General features: G+C 40.8%; 1 protein-coding gene and 1 long non-coding RNA gene across 8 annotated transcripts; one reads left to right on the top strand and one right to left on the bottom strand.

The window, feature by feature from the left end:
• Window positions 1-1,663: 1,663 nt before the first annotated feature.
• ikzf1 (IKAROS family zinc finger 1 (Ikaros)) lies at window positions 1,664-20,092 on the bottom strand. Of its 6 annotated transcripts, none has more exons than XM_041049491.1 (8): window positions 19,798-19,940; window positions 14,950-15,003; window positions 14,678-14,791; window positions 8,128-8,397; window positions 6,357-6,524; window positions 4,569-4,694; window positions 3,918-4,052; window positions 1,664-3,402 (listed from the first exon to the last, which is right to left on the bottom strand). In XM_041049491.1, exons 2-8 carry the CDS (start codon window positions 14,987-14,989, stop codon window positions 2,693-2,695), a joined length of 1,563 nt encoding a protein of 520 aa, XP_040905425.1. In that variant the 5' UTR covers window positions 14,990-15,003; window positions 19,798-19,940; the 3' UTR covers window positions 1,664-2,692. The 6 variants fall into 6 exon arrangements, with proteins under 6 accessions (XP_040905425.1, XP_040905426.1, XP_040905427.1 ...); XM_041049492.1 differs by having other exon boundaries at window positions 3,918-4,049; XM_041049493.1 differs by lacking the exon at window positions 3,918-4,052 and having other exon boundaries at window positions 19,798-19,939.
• LOC121189402 lies at window positions 18,545-23,636 on the top strand. Of its 2 annotated transcripts, none has more exons than XR_005894876.1 (2): window positions 18,545-18,730; window positions 21,379-23,636. It is a non-coding gene; the product is annotated as an uncharacterized LOC121189402 (long non-coding RNA). The 2 variants fall into 2 exon arrangements; XR_005894877.1 differs by having other exon boundaries at window positions 19,993-23,636.
• The last annotated feature ends 1,334 nt before the right edge of the window (window positions 23,637-24,970 follow it).

Here is a 24,970-nt window from a genome sequence, read left to right as displayed (position 1 = left end):
AAAAGTTTAAGGGGGAAATCGCTCTTTAGTGGAGCTGCTATTTTATAGTGCTTATTTAATCTTGTATAGTGCTTATTTAATCTTGTTCTGGCCATATTGGCCTCTTACTTATATTTACTTACTGTACTGTACCCCTGCTGTTGCTAAATGCAGTTTCCCCACTGAGGGACTAATAAAGGATTTTCTTATCTTTTCTTTTCTTTTCTTATCTTATCTTATCTTATCTAACAGCTTATCTCTGGTTTAGGGTCACCACAAGGGACCCTAAACACACACTGCCAGCAGAGGCAGTCAGAAGTGATATTTAATTTAGCTTTCTATATTCCTGTCAGAAAAGACGGCCCCACATGTTGAGAAACACTGAGAGAAACTGTGACCAAATTCACAGAGCTGGTATTGAATATTCTATTGTTGCCACTCATTAATGGGATGTGTCATGTAAAGAGAAAGAAAAAAAAACAACCCCTGAGTAGAAACATGTTGTTGGATCCTGTTGACAGTACAATTGGATGTGGTTAAGTCTGACTCTTAAAGGACTTATTTCAGTCAGCTGGCTGAAAGAGGAAGTGAGATTTGGGATTCTGGCAGGGCCAGAGTTGGTTGGCCAAATTATCCCTCTCATGCAAATGCCCTCCCTCCCCTGTTGGATCCCAGTCAAGCGTGGGGGACTCAGCTCTGGCCACAGCTGCTTCCCGTTTCAGCTAAATCACACAGCAGCCATCTGGACGAGGCTGTCGGCGCACAACGCCGCCGAGCTCCTACGCCGTCCCCGTCCGGGCCTCTCCAGACGGGCCTGGCCTTCTGCTCCAGTGGCTGATCCTCTCTGTCCCAGCTCTCTGCTGCTGCCGCTCCTCAGAGGGCCAGCCGGACTCTTCAGGTCCTGAACACATGCATATGTCAGCATGCTGGTGTGTGTGGGTGTGTGTGTGTGCACGAATGGAGGATCTTCACTCTCATACACACACCCTTTTGTGTGTGTGCTGTTTCTGCTACCAGTCTCTTGATGTCACAATTTTAACATGAGGGTCAGTATAGATATATATATTAATCTGTTTTTAGTTGGAAATTATAGAATTTATTTCTCATAACTACCAAAACACTGAAAAAAAGATTTGTATTTGTTTTGCAAAATCTAGACAGCATTTTTCAGCCACACTTTTATTACTAATTGTAGTTCAGTATGTGGAGAGGTGTTTGTTTATTCCCTTCTGACTATAAATTTTCTTTCTGTTTTTATTTTGTACACAAATGCCAGTCATTCACTCTCTCTAGGCTCCTCCTTGACAGGCAGGACTGAGCCGCATCTTGAATGACATCTAACCTTAATTATTTCAGAAGGTTCAAGAGTGTGAAATGAAAATCTCCATATTTTTTAAGAAGGCGAAATGATACAGTAAAACTCTGAGAAACTTTCCGTTCACTTTGCTTGTCAAAGAAAATGGTCCAGTTAAGGAAAATAATCCTATTAAAAGCATACGTTTGCCATGAAATATCTGCGGGTATATACAGTATAATCACAATGATGTACCCATGTACTGTTCTGCCAGGATTGGCTCTCTGTTAATTAAAGTCACACTGTTAATTTTCATTCACTTGCTACAAATAAATTTAGATGTTTTCTTCTTATTTTTACACCAAAAAAAGGAAGAAAAAAAAGAATCACTCTTTGTGCATATATAAAATATCCTTTATTGATATTTTGCAAGCATAAAGCTCCCTTGACATGGCTCACTTTCATTTTGTGAGCGAGACTCTTAGCCATCAGGTACAAAACAAAAAATGCAGGATAACATTTTCTCATGACAAAACCAAAAATAGCTTCCAGCAGCAGTAGTCATGTTTTCACCTCAAATACATTAAGTACAGTTGAACAGAAAAAGATGCAACTTCCTTTTAACTACCCTACCGACAAACAACGATCATTATAATAAATACAAAAACAGACAGGAGTGTAAATGTGATATAAATAATATGTAGGTTGTTACACATACAAGAACAGGTTGAAACTTTGGAGGGAAATGTGAAGTTATCTACACTGATTGTTAAGTTCTTATTGATTGCATTTGCTACCGACATTAAAGTAGGTTTTCCTGCGCCGAGAACAGCTGCAGAGCAGAATCTTTTTACGGGCATATCAGACTCTTCACGACAAAGATGTGTAAATGAAAGGACACAAATCTTTTCTATTTCAAAACTGGAAAAAAAAAAGTTGCTGCCTGGTTTTCCAAAAGAAAAGTCACGTTTATACATTTTATACATGTGGCAACTGTGAGTATATGATTTAATACTTATGTATGAAGTGGCACAGTACCTCAGCTGTGTCATCCTCACTGGACAATATTTTGTTTCTTTAAAAAAGACAAATGAGTAACAGAATGAATAACTAGTCTTTCTTTTGAGAATGAAAATAAATGGATTTTTTGAATAGTTGTACACATTTATCTGTGTTCAATAAACATGCATACTTTGTATAAAAAACACAACTTTCAGACATCAACAGTGTATTTTACATTTTGTTTGTCTAAATATTTGTTTCAGGTGTATGTCTATGAGTGAGTGTGTGTGGCATTTTTTTTCATATATACACCTGTTTGTCTGTGTGTGTGTGTGTGTGTGTGTGTGTGTGTGTGTGTGTGTGTGTGTGTGTGTGTGTGTGTGTGTGTGTGTGTGTGTGTTCCCCGGTGGACGGGGCTCAGAAGCGATGCTCTCCTCGCGTTATGTGAGAAGAGAACTCGTACCGGTCTTGACTCCGGTGACCGCAGAGGTTGCACTCGAAGGGGTCTCTGAAGCCGTGGCAGCCCATGTGAATGGTGTACATGACGTGGTCCAGGAAGAGAATGCGGCAGTGTTCGCAGCGGTACGCCCTCACCTGCTCCCCTTCCGCCGTCACCACCTTGAAGCCCTCGGAGGCCATCTCCATGCTGGCCCGGATGGCCTCGTACTGCCTCTGCTGCTCCTCCTTCACCAAAGGGAGCACGCCGTTTCTCACCCCCGAGGTGATGTGATTGGTCAGGTAGATGAGACCAGTGGACGCCCCGCCCGGACGATCCTCATTGTTGCTCTCGGTGTCGGTGGAGTCCTGGCCGCTGTGGCTGGGTGAGCCATCCTTCTCACTGGAGGCAGACTTGGAGTTGGAGAGCAGCAGCAGGTTCTCAGCTGCACTGTCTTTGGCTGACAGGCTGTGGCCCGTCCCCGCGTGGCCTTCAGGTGCAGGCTTGTGGAGAGGGTACATGGAACTGAGGCCCACGTCAGAAGAGGAGGCTGGGGAGGTCTGGACCAGAGGCCGGAGTGACTCGGCCCCCAGGTAGCTGATGGCACTGTTGATGGCCTGGTCGATGACGTGGGGCTGCATCAGCTCGCCTGCTCCTCCGTCGTAGGAGAGGTCTGACAGACGTTTGTCACCTGAGGTGCCAGAGAGAGACAGAGGAGCAATGTGAAGGTTATACTTTACTGACATGCTTAAACACCTACATCAGCTTTCACCTATATCCTGTGATTTCACTATCTTGACACTGAGCCTCCACCTCTCTAGCTGAGTCTGGAAAAGACTCACTGACCCCCCCCCCCACCCCCCCCCCCCCCCTTTTTTTGTTAATAAGATTATCATTGTTTTGATGTAAAATTAATATCCAGGGTTAAACACTCAGGAAATATTAAAACAAAGTCTTTTCTTACTGCGATTAAACAAATTAAAGGCACAATTCCTGATCAGGCTGAACTGCAAAAACAGACTTTAAATCTGTTATACTGCATGCATTCTGCAGAGCCAAGGTGGCAAAGAAAAATGCTCAACTAATAAACAGAAAACACACAGCAGCTTCACCCATGCAGCTTTCATAGGTGCAGCAGTCACACTTCTTTTTCAGCAAAAGTAGCAACATTATATTTACACAAAGGAAGCAGATTTCAGCCCTTACCCACAAACTTCTGTGGCATAGTGCTCTTACGTTTAGCTACATTATTAGCTAGTCTGTCTAGCACCAAGGCTCTGTCAGATCCGGTCTGGCTTAAGTCTTCCCTCTGCTCATTCTGGTTGCTTTCTTCCTTTACTACTGGAAAGCAAGACAGAAAGGTAGATTTCAGAGTCAAAGTAATTTGAGTTTGTCCTGTTTAAAGCGATGAACTGGTGCCTGACAACACATGTCTGATGGTATTTTCCTCTCAGAGCACAGAGCGGGCTACTCTGACCCACGTGAAGCGCTTGGTCTGTAAATACAGTATTTGTTCATGCTCACGGATTAAGTGCAGATGTGTTTCTAAGGCTTTGATTTTTTACATCAGCTTGCACATTACGTATCTCAAGAACTGTGTTCATTACTTCATGACTGCAGAGGATATAGAGAGGAACTACACTGCCAGCATGATCTAACTGACGTAATTAGCTCTGCAGTTATATTGAATACACAGTTTCTGCATGTGCCTATATTCGAATGGAAATGACATGAATTTAAACTGACTTGTTGAAGCATTGTACACTGCTGTCACATGCATAAAGAGTCCTGCGCTCGGGGTAAAGTAGGTCATCAGATTTGGGTGAAAGCAAAGTGAGCTTCTCATGAGGCACCGACCTGTGTAGACGCTGTTCTGCAGCCCCATGTACTGGAGGTAGTTGTGACACCGCTCCTTGTGCTCCTCGAGAGAGCTGCGCTGCTTGTAACTGCGGCCACAGTAAGCACATTTGTGCGGTTTTCCAACTGCAAAAAACATAAGGAGGGGTGTAATGTTAATGCAGTGACTGATACTAAAGTTATAATCCACAACTTTTAAATAAATACATTTTGGTTTAGTTAAAATCATGATTCAACCCATAGTTATGTTCACCTGCTGATTTATATGCTCTTTTTGTTAGCTCTTCAACACAGGAATTTCAAATTTCCACTTTGATTTGAATAAAGAGAAGAAGATAAACTGGGTGTTTAGTATGAGCAGTGGTCAGAGAAAGTAAAGAGCACCACCTATAGGAAACCCAGGGAGAAGACTGTGCAGTAAAAGGCAGTACCGCCCACACAGCCCACAGATGATCTGTGGGAAGTCCAGAGAAAAAACTTCAACAGTAAAGTTTTCTTTTCGTGGGATGACCTGATCATGGCTGTAGCTACTACTGTGGTCATGTCATACGTATTTTTGGGGGGAATTTGGGAAGAAAATTTAGGGGATTTTACATTCTACAAACAAAAGCATACACCAGGGGGTTATCCTAGAAGCTGATTTCTGTATGTGACATGACATGACATGACATGACATGATTTTTGTAAATATAATAAATGAACAGTTGAATAAACAAAATATGAAAAATACATCTAAAGAAAAAAAACTTCCTGGGTATGAGCCACTACTATAGCTCTGTTGTTGTCCAAAAAAAAAACAACCACACCGATGAGTCACACCACTGCACTGGGAGACATGTTCTTTCAATAGGATGAATTTAGACCCTGTAATTTCTTTCGAGTTGATTCCACATACATCACCCTGATGTCACGAATACTCACCAGCATGTGTTCATTCACAGCTGAAAATAGATCTCATCAAATACACTCTTCACTCGTGTTTGAGTAAGATTTATTAAAAACTACAGCGCCCAACTGTTGTAGGAAATTTCTGATACTTTTTTTTGAGAAAATCAAAACTCTATGTTTGTGACCTGTTTTTGATGGACACAGGGCTGAGTGCCGAAGACAGGGTAGGTAACTCAAAAGTACTGAGAGACAAACTATTTGTTTTAGGTCTTTTCATGGGATTTGCTGACAATAACAAAAAAAAAACCCAGATCTATTATATAATAGGAATAATAATAATATAATAATATTCCTGTCTTTAATATCATATATCCTTTAAGCACAGGCCATCACAGGTTGATAGCTTTTTGACCGCAATGCTCTTCCTTCCATGCAGCCTTTGCTCAGTTCAGTAGCCTTTGCATATTGCATACCAACGTGTAGAGACTTAAAAAGTGCCTGAGATAAATTATTCAATACACTGATAATGATACTTTAATTTCTGTGAACACTGTAGTTTCTCAGTGCATCGTAATCTGCATGTTAATTCAAGTTTAAAAATAAGGTGCAATAGTCTTTCAGCTTAACCTTTTACTTTTCAGTTAAACTATTCAGAGCAGGCTCTGTAAGCGTACTGTTTACACCCAAAAATTTCATTAACACATACTTCTGCAAAGCATTTGCCAAAAAAAAAAAAGTGACACCATATCTACACCCTGTCAACTTCCCCTTATATAGCCCTAGGCTCTCGCTGTATGCACTATAGAACATGTCATGCCTTTTATAAAGGCTTCCACCCTGTGTTCCTAGAATTACCACGAGTGCAGACGTTTGCAGTGTGGGTGACCTATGTGTACTCACCCGAGTGGGTGCGTAAATGGCCGGTGAGGGCGTCCCTCCGTCGACAGGCATAGCTGCACAGATGACACTTGAAGGGTTTCTCTCCTGAATGGAGCTTGATGTGGCGCAGCAGGTTACCCTTCTGGGTGAAAGAGGCACCGCACTGGCTGCACTGGAAAGGGCGTTCTCCTGAGGACAAGAACAAAACAGACACACACTGTACTGTAAAGAGGCAGATAACACACACAGAAAAAGAACAGAAAAAAAAGAATAGCTTGTATATTTTTACTGGCACCCAGTTTTTTTTTTATGTTTTTCATTTGGTGTTTGGGCAGCTCATGATTAGGGATTCTCTTAGTTGCACATCTCTCCCTAATCTCGCCATGTCTGATCCCTCCACTGACAGCATTAAAAGCACAAAGTCTTTGTCTTTTCTACATGGAGAAAAAAGCAGGCTGCTGCTGTGGGAACGCGGGGTCACTGCACTACAAGCATCCCAAGCGCCAGAACAAGCCGGATGATGGAGCATCTCCGGAGCAGAGAGCGATCCAGCAGCCTGTGGGAGGGTTTCACAGCAGAGTGACACTCCATCTCTCCATGCTCCCCCTGCCCCACCGACTTCTGGCGCTCTGATCGAACAAGAGCCTTTCAGACTCAGCCTGCCAGTTCCGTAATGCACCATTGCCTAGGTCAATTTGATCTGAAAATCTCATTTTTTACTCTTCTTCGTCTCTAAAATAAGAGCGGCACATCACAATGCAAATTCAGCCTCATTTGAATAAAGCGAAGGAAACACTTTGTGTTGAGAGCCAGTCTTCCTGATCAGCGCCTCTGGAATAAACCAATATCCAGCCTCTCCGAGTGTTGTGGCATTCTGTGAGAACGTTTTAATATGGCTTTTTTTTTTTTTTTTCAAAGGCCCCCCATAAAATAAGAGTCACCAGTGAAGCAGCAAAAATATATAAAAAAGGAAATTCATTAAAAATGCATTTCAGGAGCAAAGACTCGCCACAGAATATTTTCTATTTAAATAGGAGGCACTTCATTATATCCTTTATTGTACTTTCTTTGCATTTACATTAGTCTAGTGTTCCTTTCTTCCATTTTGAGTTTCATTAGTTTCTAAAGCTTGACAGTTAAGTGCCTTTTTCAAAAATGTTCCCCACCACTGGTTTGGCTTCATTACAATAGAATATCAATTTTGAAATTTGAAAAACTTTTAATAGCCACATAATTGTCACTTTATAGAGATTCCATTTAATTGCAGCAGATATCCTGTTTCTCAACTGAGGGCATGTTTTTTCGGACCAAGTTCGTCTCTTCTACTTTATCGCACAATAATTTGATCATTTACTGTTGCTTGTCGTGTGGTAATTCAGAGTCATTTAGATGAACAATAATGAATGCTAATGGTACGCTCAAAGTCTATTTCACGCACGATAGGAGGGTCTACACGCCCAAACGCAAGCATGCCATTGCAACTACTACTGAGTGTGAGGGCATCTGAAAGCATAAGAACAGGTCCTGTGGTTTATTTGTACCACTATTTCTAATTGTTATGTGTAGGCAAAGAAGACACAGAGCTATACTATATGCACTGTGATACCGCTTGTATTAATGCCAAAAAAAATTGAAGGAGACAACTACTCTGAGATGTTCATTTTTGTTATTTAAACTGCTCTAAATCTAGGGAGGAGCCATAGCACACACCTTTCTACCCCTCATCCATCCTCTCATACTGACAGTGAACATGGGTGCAAAGGAAGGACAAGAAGTATTGCAGGTGGCTTACCAGTGTGGCTTCGCTTGTGCACCATCAACACATTGGGGCCAATGCAAACTATCCCACAGATATCGCACTTGAGCTTCCCGTTGGGCAGCCGGATACCGCCGGCCGAGGAGAAGGCCTTGGCTTCGGGGCTCGGCTGTGAGCCATTCACCTTGGCCCCCGAGGCATCGATCACGCGCAAGTCTTCCGCACACTCCTCCTCCTCCACGCCATTCATGTCACAGGCCAGCCCATTCTCCTCATCACTGCGAGCCTCAACTTTAATGTTACAGGCTGGAAAAGAGGGCAAGGGAGGGGGGGGGGGCCACGGTTTAGAATACGAGCATGCTTCTGTCATGATGTTATACACTAAAGATGGGCAATTTATCAGTGTGATATTGATGCTGTGACATGAGAATAACCTACCTAAGTGATCATTTCTAAAAATGCATGTGAATTTGTTTTGCCTCATAGCTGAACCTGTTTTTCCTTTTGCCTGCTTTGACTTCTCCTCTTCAGTGGTTTTATAGTCATTCATCACTGTTGTTTAGGATTGTGCTTATTTTTATTACTTAATTTTTTACCTTAATTTTCATTATTTACCTGATTGTTTTTCAGTGATCTTCATTTTCTTTACATTTCTTTACATTACATATTCTTTCTCTTACTGTTGGGATACTTTGATGAACTGGTTTGTTTGTTTTTTTTTGTTTGTTTTTAATCTCACCTACACACTTGTCTGAATATATTATTCATTACTTTTGTTACTTCAGTATATTGCATTTTTACTGGCTCATTTTTACAAAGACTTTGTTAATGAATTCAAACAGGAATTGACAGCTATGAAACTGACCTTCAAAAGTCATTCTGATAAAAAATGGCCTGGCTTTGTTTGGATTCATTCAGTTTTGTAGTCAATATGGTTCTGTTCATTCCATCTCATTCTTCTGTTGGGACAGACACTGTGTGTAATGGCACTGCAACTGCATTATAATAGAAGTAGGGCAACAATGGCTTTTTAATGGCGAACCCCCTTTAGTGCACAAACCGATATTTTCATGTTCACCGGGATGCTGTATGAAAACTTCAAAAACTTCCCCTTCTATTTTAGGCATTTTCAGCCCGAGAAAAGTCAGCAAGCATCAGATAAAAATCAGCCCACAGCCTACACATTTAAACTGTACAGTCTACTGCTTATTTCTTTCAAAGCAACATAGTAGATGTCACAAGGATATACAGGTGGAGAGCATGTCTGCTGTTTGAGGATGTCAGTGATGAGATGAAGAAACACACAGATCATCTCACACCATCACACTTTTGGTGAAACAAATGACAGCAAGATAAACAGGAAACAGAGACACAGGAAGCAGTGCGAAACTAGGGACGACAGCGGTGTGCATCAGAGCAACTATGAACACACACACACACATAGACGAACACACAGGCACATGTGCATATAACCTGTATAACCCTCTTGTTCATTTACAGGGGTCTTGATCTGTCTTACTTTTGACATTTCAAGCTACTTCGAGTACACAATGTAAATGCTGCACGAACAATGAATGGCGACTATTGTCTGTGGAACTAGCAGAAAAAAATCTATTGTCTCTAGTTGATGTCTGGTGTCCCAAAGTGATCAGAAAAGAAGAAGTGTCCTCTACCAGCTCCTTCTTTTCCCACCAGAGAACTTTAGAGACATTTAAGAGAACTGACAGATCTTGCAAGTCCCACAACTACCAGAATGTGGTTTGCATGTCATGGTGGCAGCCTGATTTCCCCATGCTTCTACCTCTGTTTGTACAACTGAAGAGGAAGAAGTGGAAATCATGAAATATTGGAATCTATGGAAAAGGGGAAGCTTCAGAAAGAGGGCCTGTCTAACTGAAATACCAAGAATTATGGAGAAGTGACAGAAAGGGAAGCACTGGAAAGGAATTGTAAAACAGCCTGTAACTGAAACAGGTTTTTTTTTTGTTTGTTTGTTTTCTCTTTTTTTTCTGGCAGGAGTCTCATTTTCACTGAGGGCAACCAAGGGAACATAAATCCCCTAATGTACAAAATGTTTCCCATAGAAAGCAGGAGGTGGAGCGAAAATTTGAGAACTAGCAGCGAAGGATCATGATATGTTTGTAACCACTTGTCCGATCTAAGTCACTGATAATCTGATTATCCATCTCCCCACAAGATTTTTCTTATTTTCTGTTGCAAGACAAACAATCTCCTCATCAGCTCGACTGTTGAAACACTTTGGACAAGCTCTGTCTTTTAGCTGAGCAGATAAGATAAGCCAAACACAGACTGTGCACGCAAAGGGAAGGAGGACTTCACTGTATAAGAACAAAATGCTGCTAAAGTCCTATTAATGTGCAAAAGATGACGATGAATTCTGGTACAAAACTGTTTATGAGTTAGTTACCAAACATACTACATGTGCTCCCAAAATGTAATTACAATGAGGGTAACAGTGCATATAGACAAAAATCTACTGTATGTTAACACAAAATGCTAATGTCATTACAACCATTATGCCTCTGGTTTCACTTAAGAGTGCTCTGGTTTTATATGAATTAACAGATATGATTTAAGATGAGTTGTCCTCAGCTGTGCATTTGTCCATTGTGCACTCACAGCCCTGTCAATCATCTACACCACTTACACCTTTTTTTGGTAACCATTATACATTACATTTACCAAACTAATCTTCTCCCTTAATTTGAGCTCTCTACCTATTACACTCAAAGATATTTTGCTATTTATCCATTACTTTAAAATATTTCACTGTCTCTGTCATGTTTACTGTCAACTGTTTATCCGTTACTTTTAGCTAACGTGATCTGTTCTAGCATTTATTACTTTTAGCTAACGTTATCTATTTTAACCATTTGTCCACCACTTTCAGCTACCTATATGGACTGTTTATACAACTTTTAACGTTTCAACTGTTTATTTTTAGCGAACATCATCTGCTTTAGCCATCTGTTCACTGCTTTTAGCTAGCTTCTTGAACTGTTTGTCAGTTACTTTTAGCTAACTGTTTCAATGGCTCTGCTCACTCACATATTAGTTCACATAAAGTCTCAATAAATGGTGTTCAGGTGAATTACTTTTCAAAATGTCGTTGCTGTTTTTGCTAATTTGCTTTTTTTAAATGAGCTTAGTGGTATCCACAGTGTTTACACATACCTCCATGCAGAAGTACTACCTCTGTTTGCAATTCACTGACTTACAACATAGTTATACCTTTGGCGGCATTTTGTGAAGCGCAGTCAAGTTGTGCATGTGTCCTACTCATTGTGTTTGCAGAGGTCAAAGGGAATTACACTTGCACTGAAGAGCCAGGGTAATCTTTTTTGGACATTTTACGTTGCACACGTTGCAACGTAAAATTAATTTCTCACTTCAACCATGGTTTTAGCCGCAGCACCGATTGCCACAATTTTCAGGATAACTTAAGCACTTTTCTAATGTCAAGGGGGAGTTGTACATCAATAAAAAGGCTCAATCTGACTATTGACTTGCTTAGTATGAGCAAGTGGCATTTCTCTGCTCATAGTGTTGTAGCCACTGTTTCAGGAAAAACTCAATTTAACAATTTAAACTGTTAAAATTTTAATTTCAGAAAAATGAATGATTGGCAGCCTGATTTCCAAGGCACTAAAAAACCTTTATGTTTATCTGCAGTTGTCAGTTCCTGAAACATTTAATACACCAGCGAGGCTATCAGGTTATCAGCCGGCTAAAGCAGACATAAGGGAACCATGAACGCTGAGCTGCCCCCCTGCTTCTCATGGATATGGGGAAGTTGTGACTAAATTGGGAATAGGAAGAAGGCTTTTTACTTTATAAATGTTTGTCACTGTCACACATCCTGATTTGCTCTTTTTGGGAAGCAACTGTCAGAGCACATAGTAGACAAACAAAACAGGTCGCAATAAAATTGTTATAACCTGGTGTGGATCTAATCCTGAGATCACTGCTAAAAGGGTAATACAGACTGTAGAAGAAAATGAAGCCATGACAAATACTCAAAGAAGGGACAGACAAAAGCCATTGCATTAGTGAAAAGAAGCATTTTTGGCATGAATAGAAGAAATAAACTATACTGGCAGAGATCAATAGCAAATACTAAGCAAGTTAGCAAGTGTGTTCGTTCTGCAGTGTGGAAACACAGGGAGCCTGCTGGAGGTTCCTGTTACTGACTTGTGCTGCTCTCACTGCCTGAAAATAACCCTGTGTGCAAGGTAGTGGAACCAGATGTGTCAAACCACGCCAGCAACACGACTTGCAGGAACACCAAAAACAGCCTGCTTTTCCCCTCACACTTAAAAAAAAAAAAAAAAAAAAAAAAAAAAAAACTCGCCTCCATGTTTTCGGGAACTAGACAGCTCAGTCTCCCTCTCAGTCTCATGTCTCTGAAATAGCAAAGGTTCTGTCTGAATCACTGAAAGTGAAAGAGAAATCATTAAACTGGGATGCTGTTTTTGTGACTATAAGCAAATATGTCTCCATGCTTAGTTATTTCAGCTATGGCGGTGTGTGAGACCAATAAAAACAATTTAATGTGCTTCTCTGTGGCAATTTACTAAACTGAGGACCAGTAAAATTTTGACAACAGCATAAAGTTCACTTTTGGATTGCAACATTGTGAATGCATAGCAACAATGAGGATCCAATGCTGTGAAGACTTATTTGCAACAGGAAACAACCTAGGTTTTGAGGTTTTTGAGCTTTCGATACTTTGAGGTCCCGTGTCCCACATATAGTCCCCCTGCTTTTTGCCTTTTTCATTACAGAGAACTGAGCAGCACATGATCCTGGGTGATAATTATAACTCATTCGAGCTTTTATCACAGAGGCAGTGATGCATAGATGAACCAGATACTTGCACTTCCCTCCTTTCTCTCTCTGGGCTTTTTTTTCTCTGTCACTATATAGCCACATATACACACACTCTCATGTGAAGCGATCACAGGGACTATGGTTTGAACTGAAAGTAACATATAGTAGATAAAGTCAGACATTCACGCTGCCAGCGGTGCTCTTTTTACTGTCTTTACAAACGAAAGTTAAACATTTAAAGTATCTGCTCTTACTGTTTCCCGTTTCTTCCAGATTGTTCTAAACGTCCATCAGTCGACTGAGATGAGACACACACACTCGTATAAACAAACGCGGTTCTACACACGCCACCTAACTTGATCAGAAATGTTCAGAGATTCCTGCGTGACAACTCAACAGTTGTAAAGTCAAAGAGCATTTGAGTGAGTGTGTATGTGCAGGTGTGTGACCTATGTGGTGTAGTGATGCACCCATCTCTCTTGAGCTTGGCCTTGTTCCTGAACTCTTTATCTCCAGGAGTGTTGAAACTGTCTGATGGCAAGTTCTTAGGAAACTCTTACACATCCTATTTCAGCTTCCTCTCATATTTCATTTTAGACTGTGTGCTGCTAATCTTTGTCCTTATGTGGAAAAACAACACTGATAAGATGGTCAAATTTGAGCCATCATGTTTTTTTTTCTTTTTGCCATCGAGTAAAACCATGATGTCATGATGAAAACAAGAAATGCAACCCACATTTTCCTGATTTTAAGTTGCACCTTTTTTTTAGCCATTTCACATCCTTAACTGTCTAAAAAATATCCTCAAATTTGTCTGATTCTGTGATCACCACCTCCTATATCTCCTATCACTGTGATTGGTAGAAATTCAATAAATTCATTCAATAAATGACAGTAAGTCTCATGTGGATTCACATCATCTTAGTGCATCTTGAAAGCTGTGACTGTCCCTAACATTCTGGACATTCTTTAGACATATTCAAAGTGTTAACAAGCTGTGAATTTCCAGAATTAACAATAATAATAAGCAACTTAATACTTACTTATTTTTCCTGTGTATCTTACATCTGATAAATCTTGCTGTCATGTAAAACTGACAAGCCTTTAATGACCAAAAAGGATTTCACCTTCAACATTTCATATTTTTTCACAAGCCACCCACGTTAGAGGACCTGAGACACCGCCAGTGTGAATCCCCCTTGCATGCTTCATCCTTATTTTCACCATGATATTCCCTGGCTTGATGTTCTCAAACTCAAATCAAGGCCACATTAGCTATTCCTTAAGATTCAGCTTATTAATGACATGCAATGGATCAAAGAGATTTTTTTTCTTTTTTTTTTTTTTTTTACCTTTTCTGCCAATGACCTAAATGTGTCTCTTTGCAGCTTTAAATTAATTTTTCCAAGGGATTTGGAACGGCAAATTTCTCCCATTGGATGTGCATGGGATTAAGTTATAAAAACGTTTTTATGCATTTTTATGTATGTGTTCTGCTTTTGATACTGACATTACTTTCATGTAACCGTTTTACTCTGACTTGGATGCTTTGGGAACGAATACATTACTGTTGGGAAAGGCACCGCTGTGGTTTTGACTCTTTTTATTGCTGCTTCATGGGATACACTCTACTTAATGTAGCAATCACACCCTCATACTAATTTACACAAGCATCAGTGATGTTGAGTGATCAGTGACTGGCTGTGGGTGCGTTTGGTGAGATGTTGCCTCTTACCTTTGTCCCCTCTGTTGTTCTGCTGGTGGGCGGAGCCGGCTGACAGGTCTTCAGGGACAGCCATGGGCTCCTCTGCATCCTCGGACACTTCGTTGGCAGGGGGGCTGTCCCTGCCTGGGGAGACACACACCAGCAAACACCCATCACTCACCATGCAAGCCCTCAATGTGTTTCATTTCGTAGAAGCAAAATTACCTCTGGGATTGTGTAAAAGCCTATTGTATCTACTTTCTGCACTCTATGGCTCAATCATGCAGTGGGTGGTCTTTTACCTGGCATCTGGGCCATTTCCTGGGCCTCCTCTGTCTCCATGCGGTGCAAGTACTCTAATAGGAGAGAGATGGAGATGTATTTGTGTGTAAGTTTAATCAAGTGCAGGCTGAGGAAACAACATTATAAAAAGCTAGAGTTGAGTAAAAGGTGTACTTCTCGGCATGACTCCGTCACCTCACTAAGATCACTCTTGTCACAGCCACAGACACACCACTGTCCCCCACATTACATTACAAAGAATTACAGACATTTTCATTACAAGTCTGACAGAGAGACTGAGCTTGGAAAGTGGCTTGGCTCCGGCTGATGGTTACTGGTAGCACGACTTTGCTGGGAATGAGCTTTCAGACCACATTTGTTATTTATTGTTAATTTCCTGCCACGTAATCATCCAAAAATGCAAACTGACTGCCGCAAAATTAAGCAGAAAATTAACTGGCCCCCAGGTCACCAAGGATGCGGGTGTTTGCCGTGCCCAGCTGATCGGTGCTCGTGTTCTCTCTAATTTACTGAGCATGCATCGCTGAGCCCGCGGCCTGAGCACAGATGCATGCAAGCTGCAATCAGAAACAAAGAGAGGGAGAGAAAGTGAAGAGACAGAAGAAGAAAAAGAAGAAGAGAGAAAGGCAACAAGACAGATATAGAGGCAGAGAAGTAGATAGCAATGGGAGGGCAAGAAGTCAGAAGAGCAAATGCAACAGGAAGGTGCAGGGAAAAGAAAAGAGACTGAAAAGCAGGCCAAAGGACAGAGAAGTTCTCTTTATTTATTAATTTTTTTTAGCAAGACGAGGCAGTCGAGTCCAGAAGCAATCCTCCGGCCAGGGCTGAATATCTGAGGAGTCACCAGTGCTCGTGGCCCCATTAATAATGGATGGCCCTCAAGCCTGCAGCAGATGGGCCCGACAGCCTCAGCCCCAGCTCCGCCACTTCAAGAAGCCCTTGGTGGGGCCGCTGCCCAGTCCAAGCAGCCACACAGGGAGAAGTGAAGCTCCCGAAAATAGCGAAACGAGCCCAAGGGAGAAGGGGAACCTAGGCCTTCCTGTTTTACTGACAGATGGCTCCACACATTTGGAACAAATAGTGGGAAGCGACAAGGCCGCTCTGTCGCAACGCAAAGTATTCTGCGGAGTCAAGTCAGGAGCTTGCCGGACTGCAGACGCCCAGGATGCAAGTGTGAGGGAAGGAGGAGGAGGAGGGAGGGGGGCAAAGGTCACTGGTGCAGATGATTTGTTCAGCACAACACAACACAGGGGTGTTGCGTGTTACTCTGCTGAGCTCCGACTCTGCAGTGCCGTTCTTCAGCATCTGGAGTTTGGAGGTCGGGTACACAGGGAGGTATATTCTCATGTGCCCTTTTTTCTGGGCAGATGGTGAGAGGGGAAACACGGATGTGTTGGTGGGGGGGCTTCGACAGAAATAAAAAAGAGAGTTCCTACATTCAGCCACAACCCACTTGCGTAGGCATGTGGAAAGTAAGGTGCGCGTAGAATATTCAGGAAGTAGCTATTTTCTTAGAGAAAGTGATACAATTTTCATTCTCTTTTTATTTTCTATATTTTAAAAACATGTCTGTCACTTTTTAAAAAAATAATTTCCATATTGTTTTTAGTTGTTCCTCAATCTTTAGATACGGAGCCTCGAGTATTAGGAGATGAAGTGAGCTGGAATTTTCCTTTTCCAAAGTTTAAAGTCTTATTTATTCAACACTGAACATTGTTTTTACTTTTTTATAAAAAAAAAAAAAAAAAAGTTTAAATGATTTCATCCAGCAAAACAATCATGAGCTTCTTCTCATTTATGTAATCGAATCATGACTGAAATTATGAAAATAGCAGGATTTTTTTTGCCACTTATTGTTCATGTCCTGGATGTAACCAGGTGTGTTGGTGTGTGTGTGAGTGTGTGAACTGGGGGCTGGTGGAATCTTCCAGCCGGTGAAATGGAAGTCACAGAAGAGACGTCTGAGACTTCTGACACAGAGCGCAGGGGGACTGGAAAAGTTTTGGTCTGAGTACGTCAAGTGAGGAGAGGCAGGAAGAGGCTTGTGGGTTGACAGAATTCTCGGTCCTCCTCCTGTGTGTGTGTGTGTGTGTGTGTGTGTGTGTGTGTGTGTGTGTGTGTGTGTGTGTGTGTGTGTGTGTGTGTGTGTGTGTGTGTGTGTGTGTGTTTGGTGGATGGTGGTGGTATGTTGGGGGAGATGGGGGGAGGGGGGAGTTAGAGGCGTCTGCTCATAGTGAGGTGCAAAAGCTACACCAGGGAGCAGGGTGGAGATGAGAAACAACGAAACCGTTAACAGATACTGAGGACCACACCAGCAAAGTCTGGGTACCCTGGAGGAAGCTCAAACACTGGTTTGTGTCTACATGAGTGTCCGTAATACACATTTTAAATTGAACAGCAAATACAGGAATACATGAAGAAACACTCACAAGTATAGAAATGGGGAAAAGACATAACAACAAAGGCATTTCTTGAGTGTTTCAGTTAGAAGTAAATCAAGTTCTTATAACAAAAATTCTTGCAATTTAAAAAAATTGTAATAATATTTACACTTTATGACATAATTTGATCAGTTACCTTTAACTGACTTCATCAAATTAATGATTAAAATAAAAAAAGTAATTTATGACTAAGGAGGCTGATGTTTAGATATTTCTGCTTATGTTAACTAGACCTTTAGTGGCTGTAAAACATGTTATGGTGTCTAAATTCATCAGTATATATATATATAGATAGATAGATAGATAGATAGATAGATATATGATAGATAGGTAGATAGATTGATAGCTAGATAGATAAAACTTATATCATCACTGTCTGAATCTAATTTCATTCTCAGTGACTGCATGCACAAACAGACGATATGAATCTTAATTCTAATTATTTCTACTCATTCCATCTACTAAAAGTTTCCACGTTTAACAGTTACTCAGGAGACTTAGCAATGATTTAATGAAAATATCAGAATTAATAATTTAATACTCTTCACTCCTGTGGGTTTCATGAGAAGTAGAGAAACTATGGGCACTTTCTTATCAACCATTAGGAAAAGATATTGTCCTACACTGCCAAGCAATGTGGTACACAGTCACCTTTGTTCATATGCACATGGGGATTCTCATCAGTAATTCATGAAATGTATGGGTGTAAGTGGGTAGATGGTGTTAGCAGATGTGTTCTGGGAGCCTATTGAGGGGGTGAGGGGAGAGTAAAGGTGCGCTGAAGAGAAGTTTCTTCATTTGCATCTGACACACTTCACTACTCTGCTATTCAGACAGTACAATCATTTTAATAACTGTCTGTCTCCCTCTGCCCCCCTCCTACTTCTGTTTCTACTGACAAGAAAGATAATGTATCTGCAGACAGATTTGCTGCACTTTCAGCACTTCTCTTTCCAACTGAGCTATGAGAAAGTCCTATTTGTGCAGGTACTGGGGTTCATTTCCAAGTTTTAACATCTGAAATCAAACTTTCTTCTCTATGACTTTTTGCCAAGTGTTAGTTTTTTGTTGAATGTTTGCATTTAAGTCTGATTTGAGTTAAATTACTCTGTAACTGAAAAGCTTTAAATGTTTCAAACTCATCAAAAAAAATCGCAATTTGCTTACACGTGAACATCAAATGCGTTTATACTTGCTAAAAAAAAATACAGATGACATAACGTGAAGATGCTGTCTCACAGTTTAAGATGTGAACAAACTGAAGACACCTCACTGACTCAGTGCTTTACCACAGACAAACACCACGGTACAATTTCTGCCAAGACACAATTATCAAAAGGTAAATTAATTATTCATTTGATAAATATTTGAAGTCCCAGTGGGGTTTAATATTTATATATTTTTTTTTACAAAGGCTCGACGTCTTTAGGTTTTGCACCGCGTTAAAAAGAAGAAAACACTTAATTTCCTCAACAGTGAATCTGTCGGTTTTTTTGTCTGGGCGTTGAAGAGCAACTTTCCACCTCAGTGTCAGCAGTGTAAAAAGTTTCATCAGTCCTGCCTACATGTGTGCGTTTTTTTTTCTCCTCTTCACACAGACGTTTAACAACTGAGACTGTAGGTCGAACAAGTGAATACAAAGCTTAACGGTATGGGAAATTATCAGATTTATCGATTATTCATTTATTTGAGACATCAGACACAGCGTTAGTCGGTGCGTACTGATTTCCTGTTTAAGCTGCGCAAAAATATTTTCACATTCGGTTTGTTTCTTTTTTAATGCCCTCGACAAAATTTGCGTTTTAGACAAAAGTTTTTTTTTTTTTTCTTGAAAATGATGTTTCAGTATTTTAATAAATTTCACATACAGAGGAGCTATCTGAAGTTTACTGAGTGCGCACATCTGTTGCAACAGGTGCCATGGCAGGAGTGTAAAAATGTATTAAACAGGTTGAAATTATAATAAAGTGCGTAGGTAATTTGTAGGACATCTTAGAAATTAGATTAGTATTTTTATATAAATCTAAGTCATGATGAAATTATTTATCCATATGTTCCCAAAAGAAAAAGACACAGGGAAAATGGGGAACATTCCATTATTTCCCTTAAATTACTCGCTCTACAGAAACAAATAACGCGGTAGAATAATTATATTTTTCTGTATTTAATTCTGTAAAATACTCTGGTTTGTTAATCCGTTTCATGTCCTACACCAGCAGAGAATTACGCGCCCCAAACGGGATCTGATGCTGCGGCGCACCTGCACCGAAACTATAAGGAGAGTCTTTTCCAGTCAGGTGCAAATGTCTCCTAAAAATCTTGAGAACAAACTATCTCGGTTTAGAGGTCTTGAGCGAGTCTCTGAGATTAGTGTGGATTTGAAAAGCGCGGTGGAAGTCACTTTACCTGCTATTCCTTGAGTTTGCAGTATGAAGTTCTTCCAACTCTCCCCGGCTCCATGTGCAGAAGGTCGCAGCGCCGCGGCGGCCCCATGGAGCTGCGCCCTGAGTCCCTCCCCTCTCCACTGCACTTCCTCGTTCCAGCCCAACATGACTATGTCTCTGAGCTCGGCTGAGGCATTTTGCTTGCTTTTATCCACAGGCCGAGTCTGCAGCGGGGAGTCGAGCCACCGAGCCCTTGGCACTTGCTTTGTGCCGTGCCAATAAAAGCTGACACCCAGTAGACCATTACTGGCAGCCATGCATGAGATGGGATGAGGCGCGCGAGGAGAGTGGACCGTTCATTGTTTATTTATTTCATTCTCACTGAGGAAGCTGATGGGGGGGACTCCTCACTTGCATATTGGACAGCTCCCCTTCTGTCACCTGTTCTGGCACGCTGAAGCAGTCCATGAAATTAACACAACTCTTTTCTTTCCCATATAATGAGGTTTTTTTTCTACTTCTCTATAATCTTGCATCCATTTGACTCTACTCTTTCTCTTCAGTAATGGTCCCTGTAGAGTCAGACCCTCCTGTCCTAACCCCATCACATCAGCAGGTGTCCAGAATCAGGATTATGCCTGAACCTGAGAAAATAGTTTCTTTTTTTTTTTTTTTCAACATTTTACTCTTTGTTACTTTCTGTTTTAGGATGCAGTTAAACTGAATGTATCCTCCCTGAGTCAGTGTCTCAGTCCTGCTGCTCATCACCGTACAGACGTGCATTATTTTCACTGAAATGTGGTTTTCCCTCTGGTTTTGTGCGCAGGAGTGTATAAGCCAACACTATGCCACTGGCTCTGTGAGTCCAAACCCATCAGAGATATTTTAGTTTCAGATGCTTCCGTCAGTGTCAGAATCCAACGAGACACTTGAACGTTAGAAATTCAAAACTCCTTGAAAGTGACTTGAAACTGAGATACACAACATCAAATGTAAATTAGTAAACTGTCACCGCACTCTAAGCCTGTACTGTCTGCAAGACGTTCATCTGGATAGGCTGCAATGCTCCCTCGCTTGTTCCATCATTCACACTGATAGTATTAAGACAGTGCGTTCAACTACACCACAGCAGCCGCCGTGTATCACTTATACAGACCCTTTTAAAGTGTTTAATAACTACTTTCCAATTTTCATATAATGCTAATCTAAGTGTCAGTGTCTTGCACAATTGTGTGGTTGAATCCAGAGAATGATGGGCCCCCATATATTGTTGGAAATTATTAAAAGAAATATAAATTGTGGATTAATATTGATGGAAATTCTAAATAAATAATGAGTTACACCTCTGGTTTGGATAAAATAACTCACCCCTCATTTTCAAATATGTCCTGTCATTATTCTCTCATATGAATATCTGCTGGAGTGGATCTTTGCTGTAATTACTGTATTTAAACTTAAATCTTATACTATTAAGGCAGAGCTTTTCCCCTCCTGCACTGCATATATTCACTGCAGCTGAAGTTGGGGGGGGGGTTTACACTCAGTTTCCCAGAATAAGTGGTTAATTCTCACAGTTTTCTCTGCTTCTGACTTTTTCTCCCAGTATCCCACAGTCCTCAGGCCCCACAGAGTGGTCTTATCTCAGGAGAGGCTGTGTGCTGGATTGCTGAGTCACCTTTCATGGGAGGCTGCCCTTATCTCCTAAGAAGCACAACATTCAGGCAGTTGGTTGCAAAAGGAGGAACTTTGGGCAGGAGCGCTGTGGCCTGCTGTGTCTTCATGGCCATAATATGGATTGCAGCAATGCTCGCTGACTTCCTCAAAGCCTCGCGACCAACACTGCTTCATCTGTGAGGTCAGATGCTAGAGTTTTCCTGACACTTGCAGGTACGAAAAAGCTGCAGGATGGCCTACTTCTGAGGCCACACAGAGGGAATGCCGGGACTGCAGTGTGACTCAGGGCTATCAGCAAACACAGAGATGTCCAATCATGACTCAGGTCTCCCATGACCCAGAGATACTGTTCCCCTTCGGTGACACAGCAGCTTCACTCACTGTGTTTCTAAGAGACAAAATACTGTGATGATTGACAATGATTCAGTCAAGATTTTGGAGAAGTTACTGCAAAAGTGGGATCGATACTCACCACTGGCTGCACTGCTGATAATGATCCTAACGTCTGACTTATACAAAGCATGTAAATTGTTATTGGTCAGAATTCTGCAAAGGGCTTCACAGGGTTTTATAAAAGTGGTTAATTCTGCAGCATTTAAGATTATACCTCATATACAGGCTGCAAACCACAGCTACAAATGAAGCTAAACATAACCTTCTGCTCCCCCAGGTTAATCCACAACCTGAAGCAAGCCATGTTGCTGTAATTAATATCATTACCTGGCAAGTCTCAAAACATCATCAGGCAACGTAGCCGGTCGACTACCGAACAATAGGCTCCGGCTGGTTCTTATTTCATGGATCTTTAAGCAGTATTCACTGTTTCACATTTGGAAGCATGAGCAGCATGTAACCCTTAATTGGTTTCAACACCTTAATAAGTCAAAGACGTTCAAGACTGATAATCACATTAAATAGTCCAATTTATCTAAAAAGTCAATTGCAAACTGAAAAACTCTCTTTCTTTAGGAATGCATTATGCTGTGAGGATGTCAGAGTAAATTAAATTCCCCTCTGCACACTAAAGCATCAATTTCCTTATGGTAATTATCTGCTGGAATAGACGTGTCACTAGAAGGAGTCAGGCATGCTTGACATTTAGCCTTTTTATAGAGAGGCGATGAGTAAAAATTAAGATGAGGAAAAGGAAATTAATCTCCAGCCCAGGCAGGCATTGAGAGATCCTAGAGGATAGTGGCTGAATCAATCATGATGTTTGTGAGCCTGTTTTGAAAAGAAGCCAGTGATGAGATTCAGACCACAGGCTGGAAAATCTGCAGAGGAGGGGGGCGTTTTTTAGCAAATAGAGTTATGATTGCTGTGAGGAGGATTGCTCAGTTTTATTAGTCTTAAACACAACAAACAGCATCTTATAATATCCGTTTTAAAGCAACATTTGGGGGAATATGTTTCCTTGCTGTCTTGCTGAGCGTTAGATGAGAAGCTTGGTACCACTCTCACGTGTGTACGCTAAATATGAAGCTATAGCCAGGAGGCCGTTAGCTTAGCATTAAGACCGGGAAAAACTGGAAATGGTTAGCTGAGCTTTAGAAGTGCTGGTTACCTGATTCATTCAAAATTCAAAATGTACAGTCTGTGAGTGTATTAGACCATTTTAAGTAATTTTCCTTGTGATCCAGCAGATGGTGTAAAATTTACTCTCAGCACGACCTATTGCATGCCTATTGACATAGTAATTAACTAAACTAATTAATAAACTAACTAATAAATGAAAATTGAAGAAGACACCAGCAAACAAAGTGCTGTGTGATTATCAGGACACCAGGCAGTGTATGTTTCGGGTTCTTCACTGTAGATGACAATTACCAACATTGACCCACTTTGTCTCATGGTGATAACAAAGCTGGGCACTCACCTGCCAGCTCGAGACCAGAGTGGCTGGAATATGCTAGATGGGTTGTGTTTTAGTTAGTTAATTAGTTTTAATTAGTTCAAACAAATTACACTCTAATCCAAACTTGTTCAAACTTGACCTTTTGAAAACGTGACAGCCCTATTTTGGTAAGAGGCCAGCTGGCTGTTTCCCTGCTTTCAGTCTTTATGGTAAGCTAAGCTAACCAGCAGCTTGCTGTAGCTTCGTGTTTGGCGTGCAGACATGAGTGGTATCAATCTTCTCATCTTAACCTCAGCAAAAAAAAAAAAGCCAACAAGCTTGTTCCCCAACACGTCAAACTATGTTTTAAATGACTAAAACATCTTCAAAAAGCCTAAGTTGATGAAAAAATTATCAGTAATAAGTTTGAAAATACTATAGATAATTGCAGCTAAGTTTGGTTCTGCTTTCTAAGTATAGGCTTCAAGTCACAATTGTTCAGCGTATTAATTAGTCATTATTAGACGTCAATCACCAGCAGAGCTGTTCACTGATATCAAGCCAAAAGGAAGAGTGAACTCTCTAGAAAGGATAAATCTTAACTAATCTTCAGTTTATGTTGGTTGGTTAATAATTCTGAACTCTTAAAGGGGCAATTCCAGATCTTTTACACATCCAACTCTGTTTACAGTCAGTGTTGGACAGCTTTCTGTAAAGAGTGTAAAGGCTTTTTCCATATTTGAACTCTGACTCAGGATATGTTAGGTGGAAATTGATAGGCAGTTAGCATCTATGAAGAGAGATGAGATACAACTCCTGGTTACTCTAAAGTTATTGGCTGGCTGTCTAACATTACCCACTAGTCTACATTTGGGAGTCACCTGGGTTTGTTCGGAGTTGGAAAATGTGTGAATCCCATGAACTCTGAGGACAGAGCTACTGCAGTGCTGCTGCAGACAGTCACTTGGGCTAAACTGGCTGTTGATGGTCAATAAACACCCCCAAAATATACACAGACTGCTTGTGAAAATAATGTCTTGGTTTCTATTTCTGCATGTTAACTGTACAACATGGGAGGTATAGATTTGGAGGAGTTTTGATTTTGATGGAGCTGAAGTAATGTAACTGATTACTTTTGCTGTTGAGTAACAAAGGAATAACTTATTTAAAATACTGTAGAACCTGTAAAAACAGGTGTATAAAGTCTTCTGGGCTCTCAAGGGAACTTTAATTAGTTTTTTGAAGGTTTACACATACTACACAATAAAACTCAGAATGCCTCTGAATCTTTTGGCCTTTCTTTTAACTGGGAGTCCCTCAGCTTTATGGAAGTGTAAAACCACCAAACTACCCATTTAATGACAGTAAATGTAACATAGCTGAGATGTGGATTAGGAAAGTGATGCATTAGTGATCACACAATTTTAACTCCTCACAAGATCATCAGTGTGTTCAAGTACAAATCCTTGTGAAATGTAAATCTAAACAAAATATAGGTGAAGAGAAACAGGAAAACCAGCTCATCCCTATTTCCTGTCTAAGCGTGAAGCTGCACAAACCACAGACATAAAGCAATAGCTGACAGACACTTAATAATGTAGATTTGCATTAGAGTTGCATCTACAAAAATCATGTGTGTAGTTTAGAGTGCAGATAGTATTTAATATGTACTTGCTGAGCAAAGTAG

This window comes from Toxotes jaculatrix, chromosome 11 (genome assembly GCF_017976425.1).
Source record: "Toxotes jaculatrix isolate fToxJac2 chromosome 11, fToxJac2.pri, whole genome shotgun sequence".
NCBI classification, from domain to species: domain Eukaryota; kingdom Metazoa; phylum Chordata; class Actinopteri; family Toxotidae; genus Toxotes; species Toxotes jaculatrix.
This window is presented reverse-complemented; position numbering and strand designations above follow the sequence as displayed.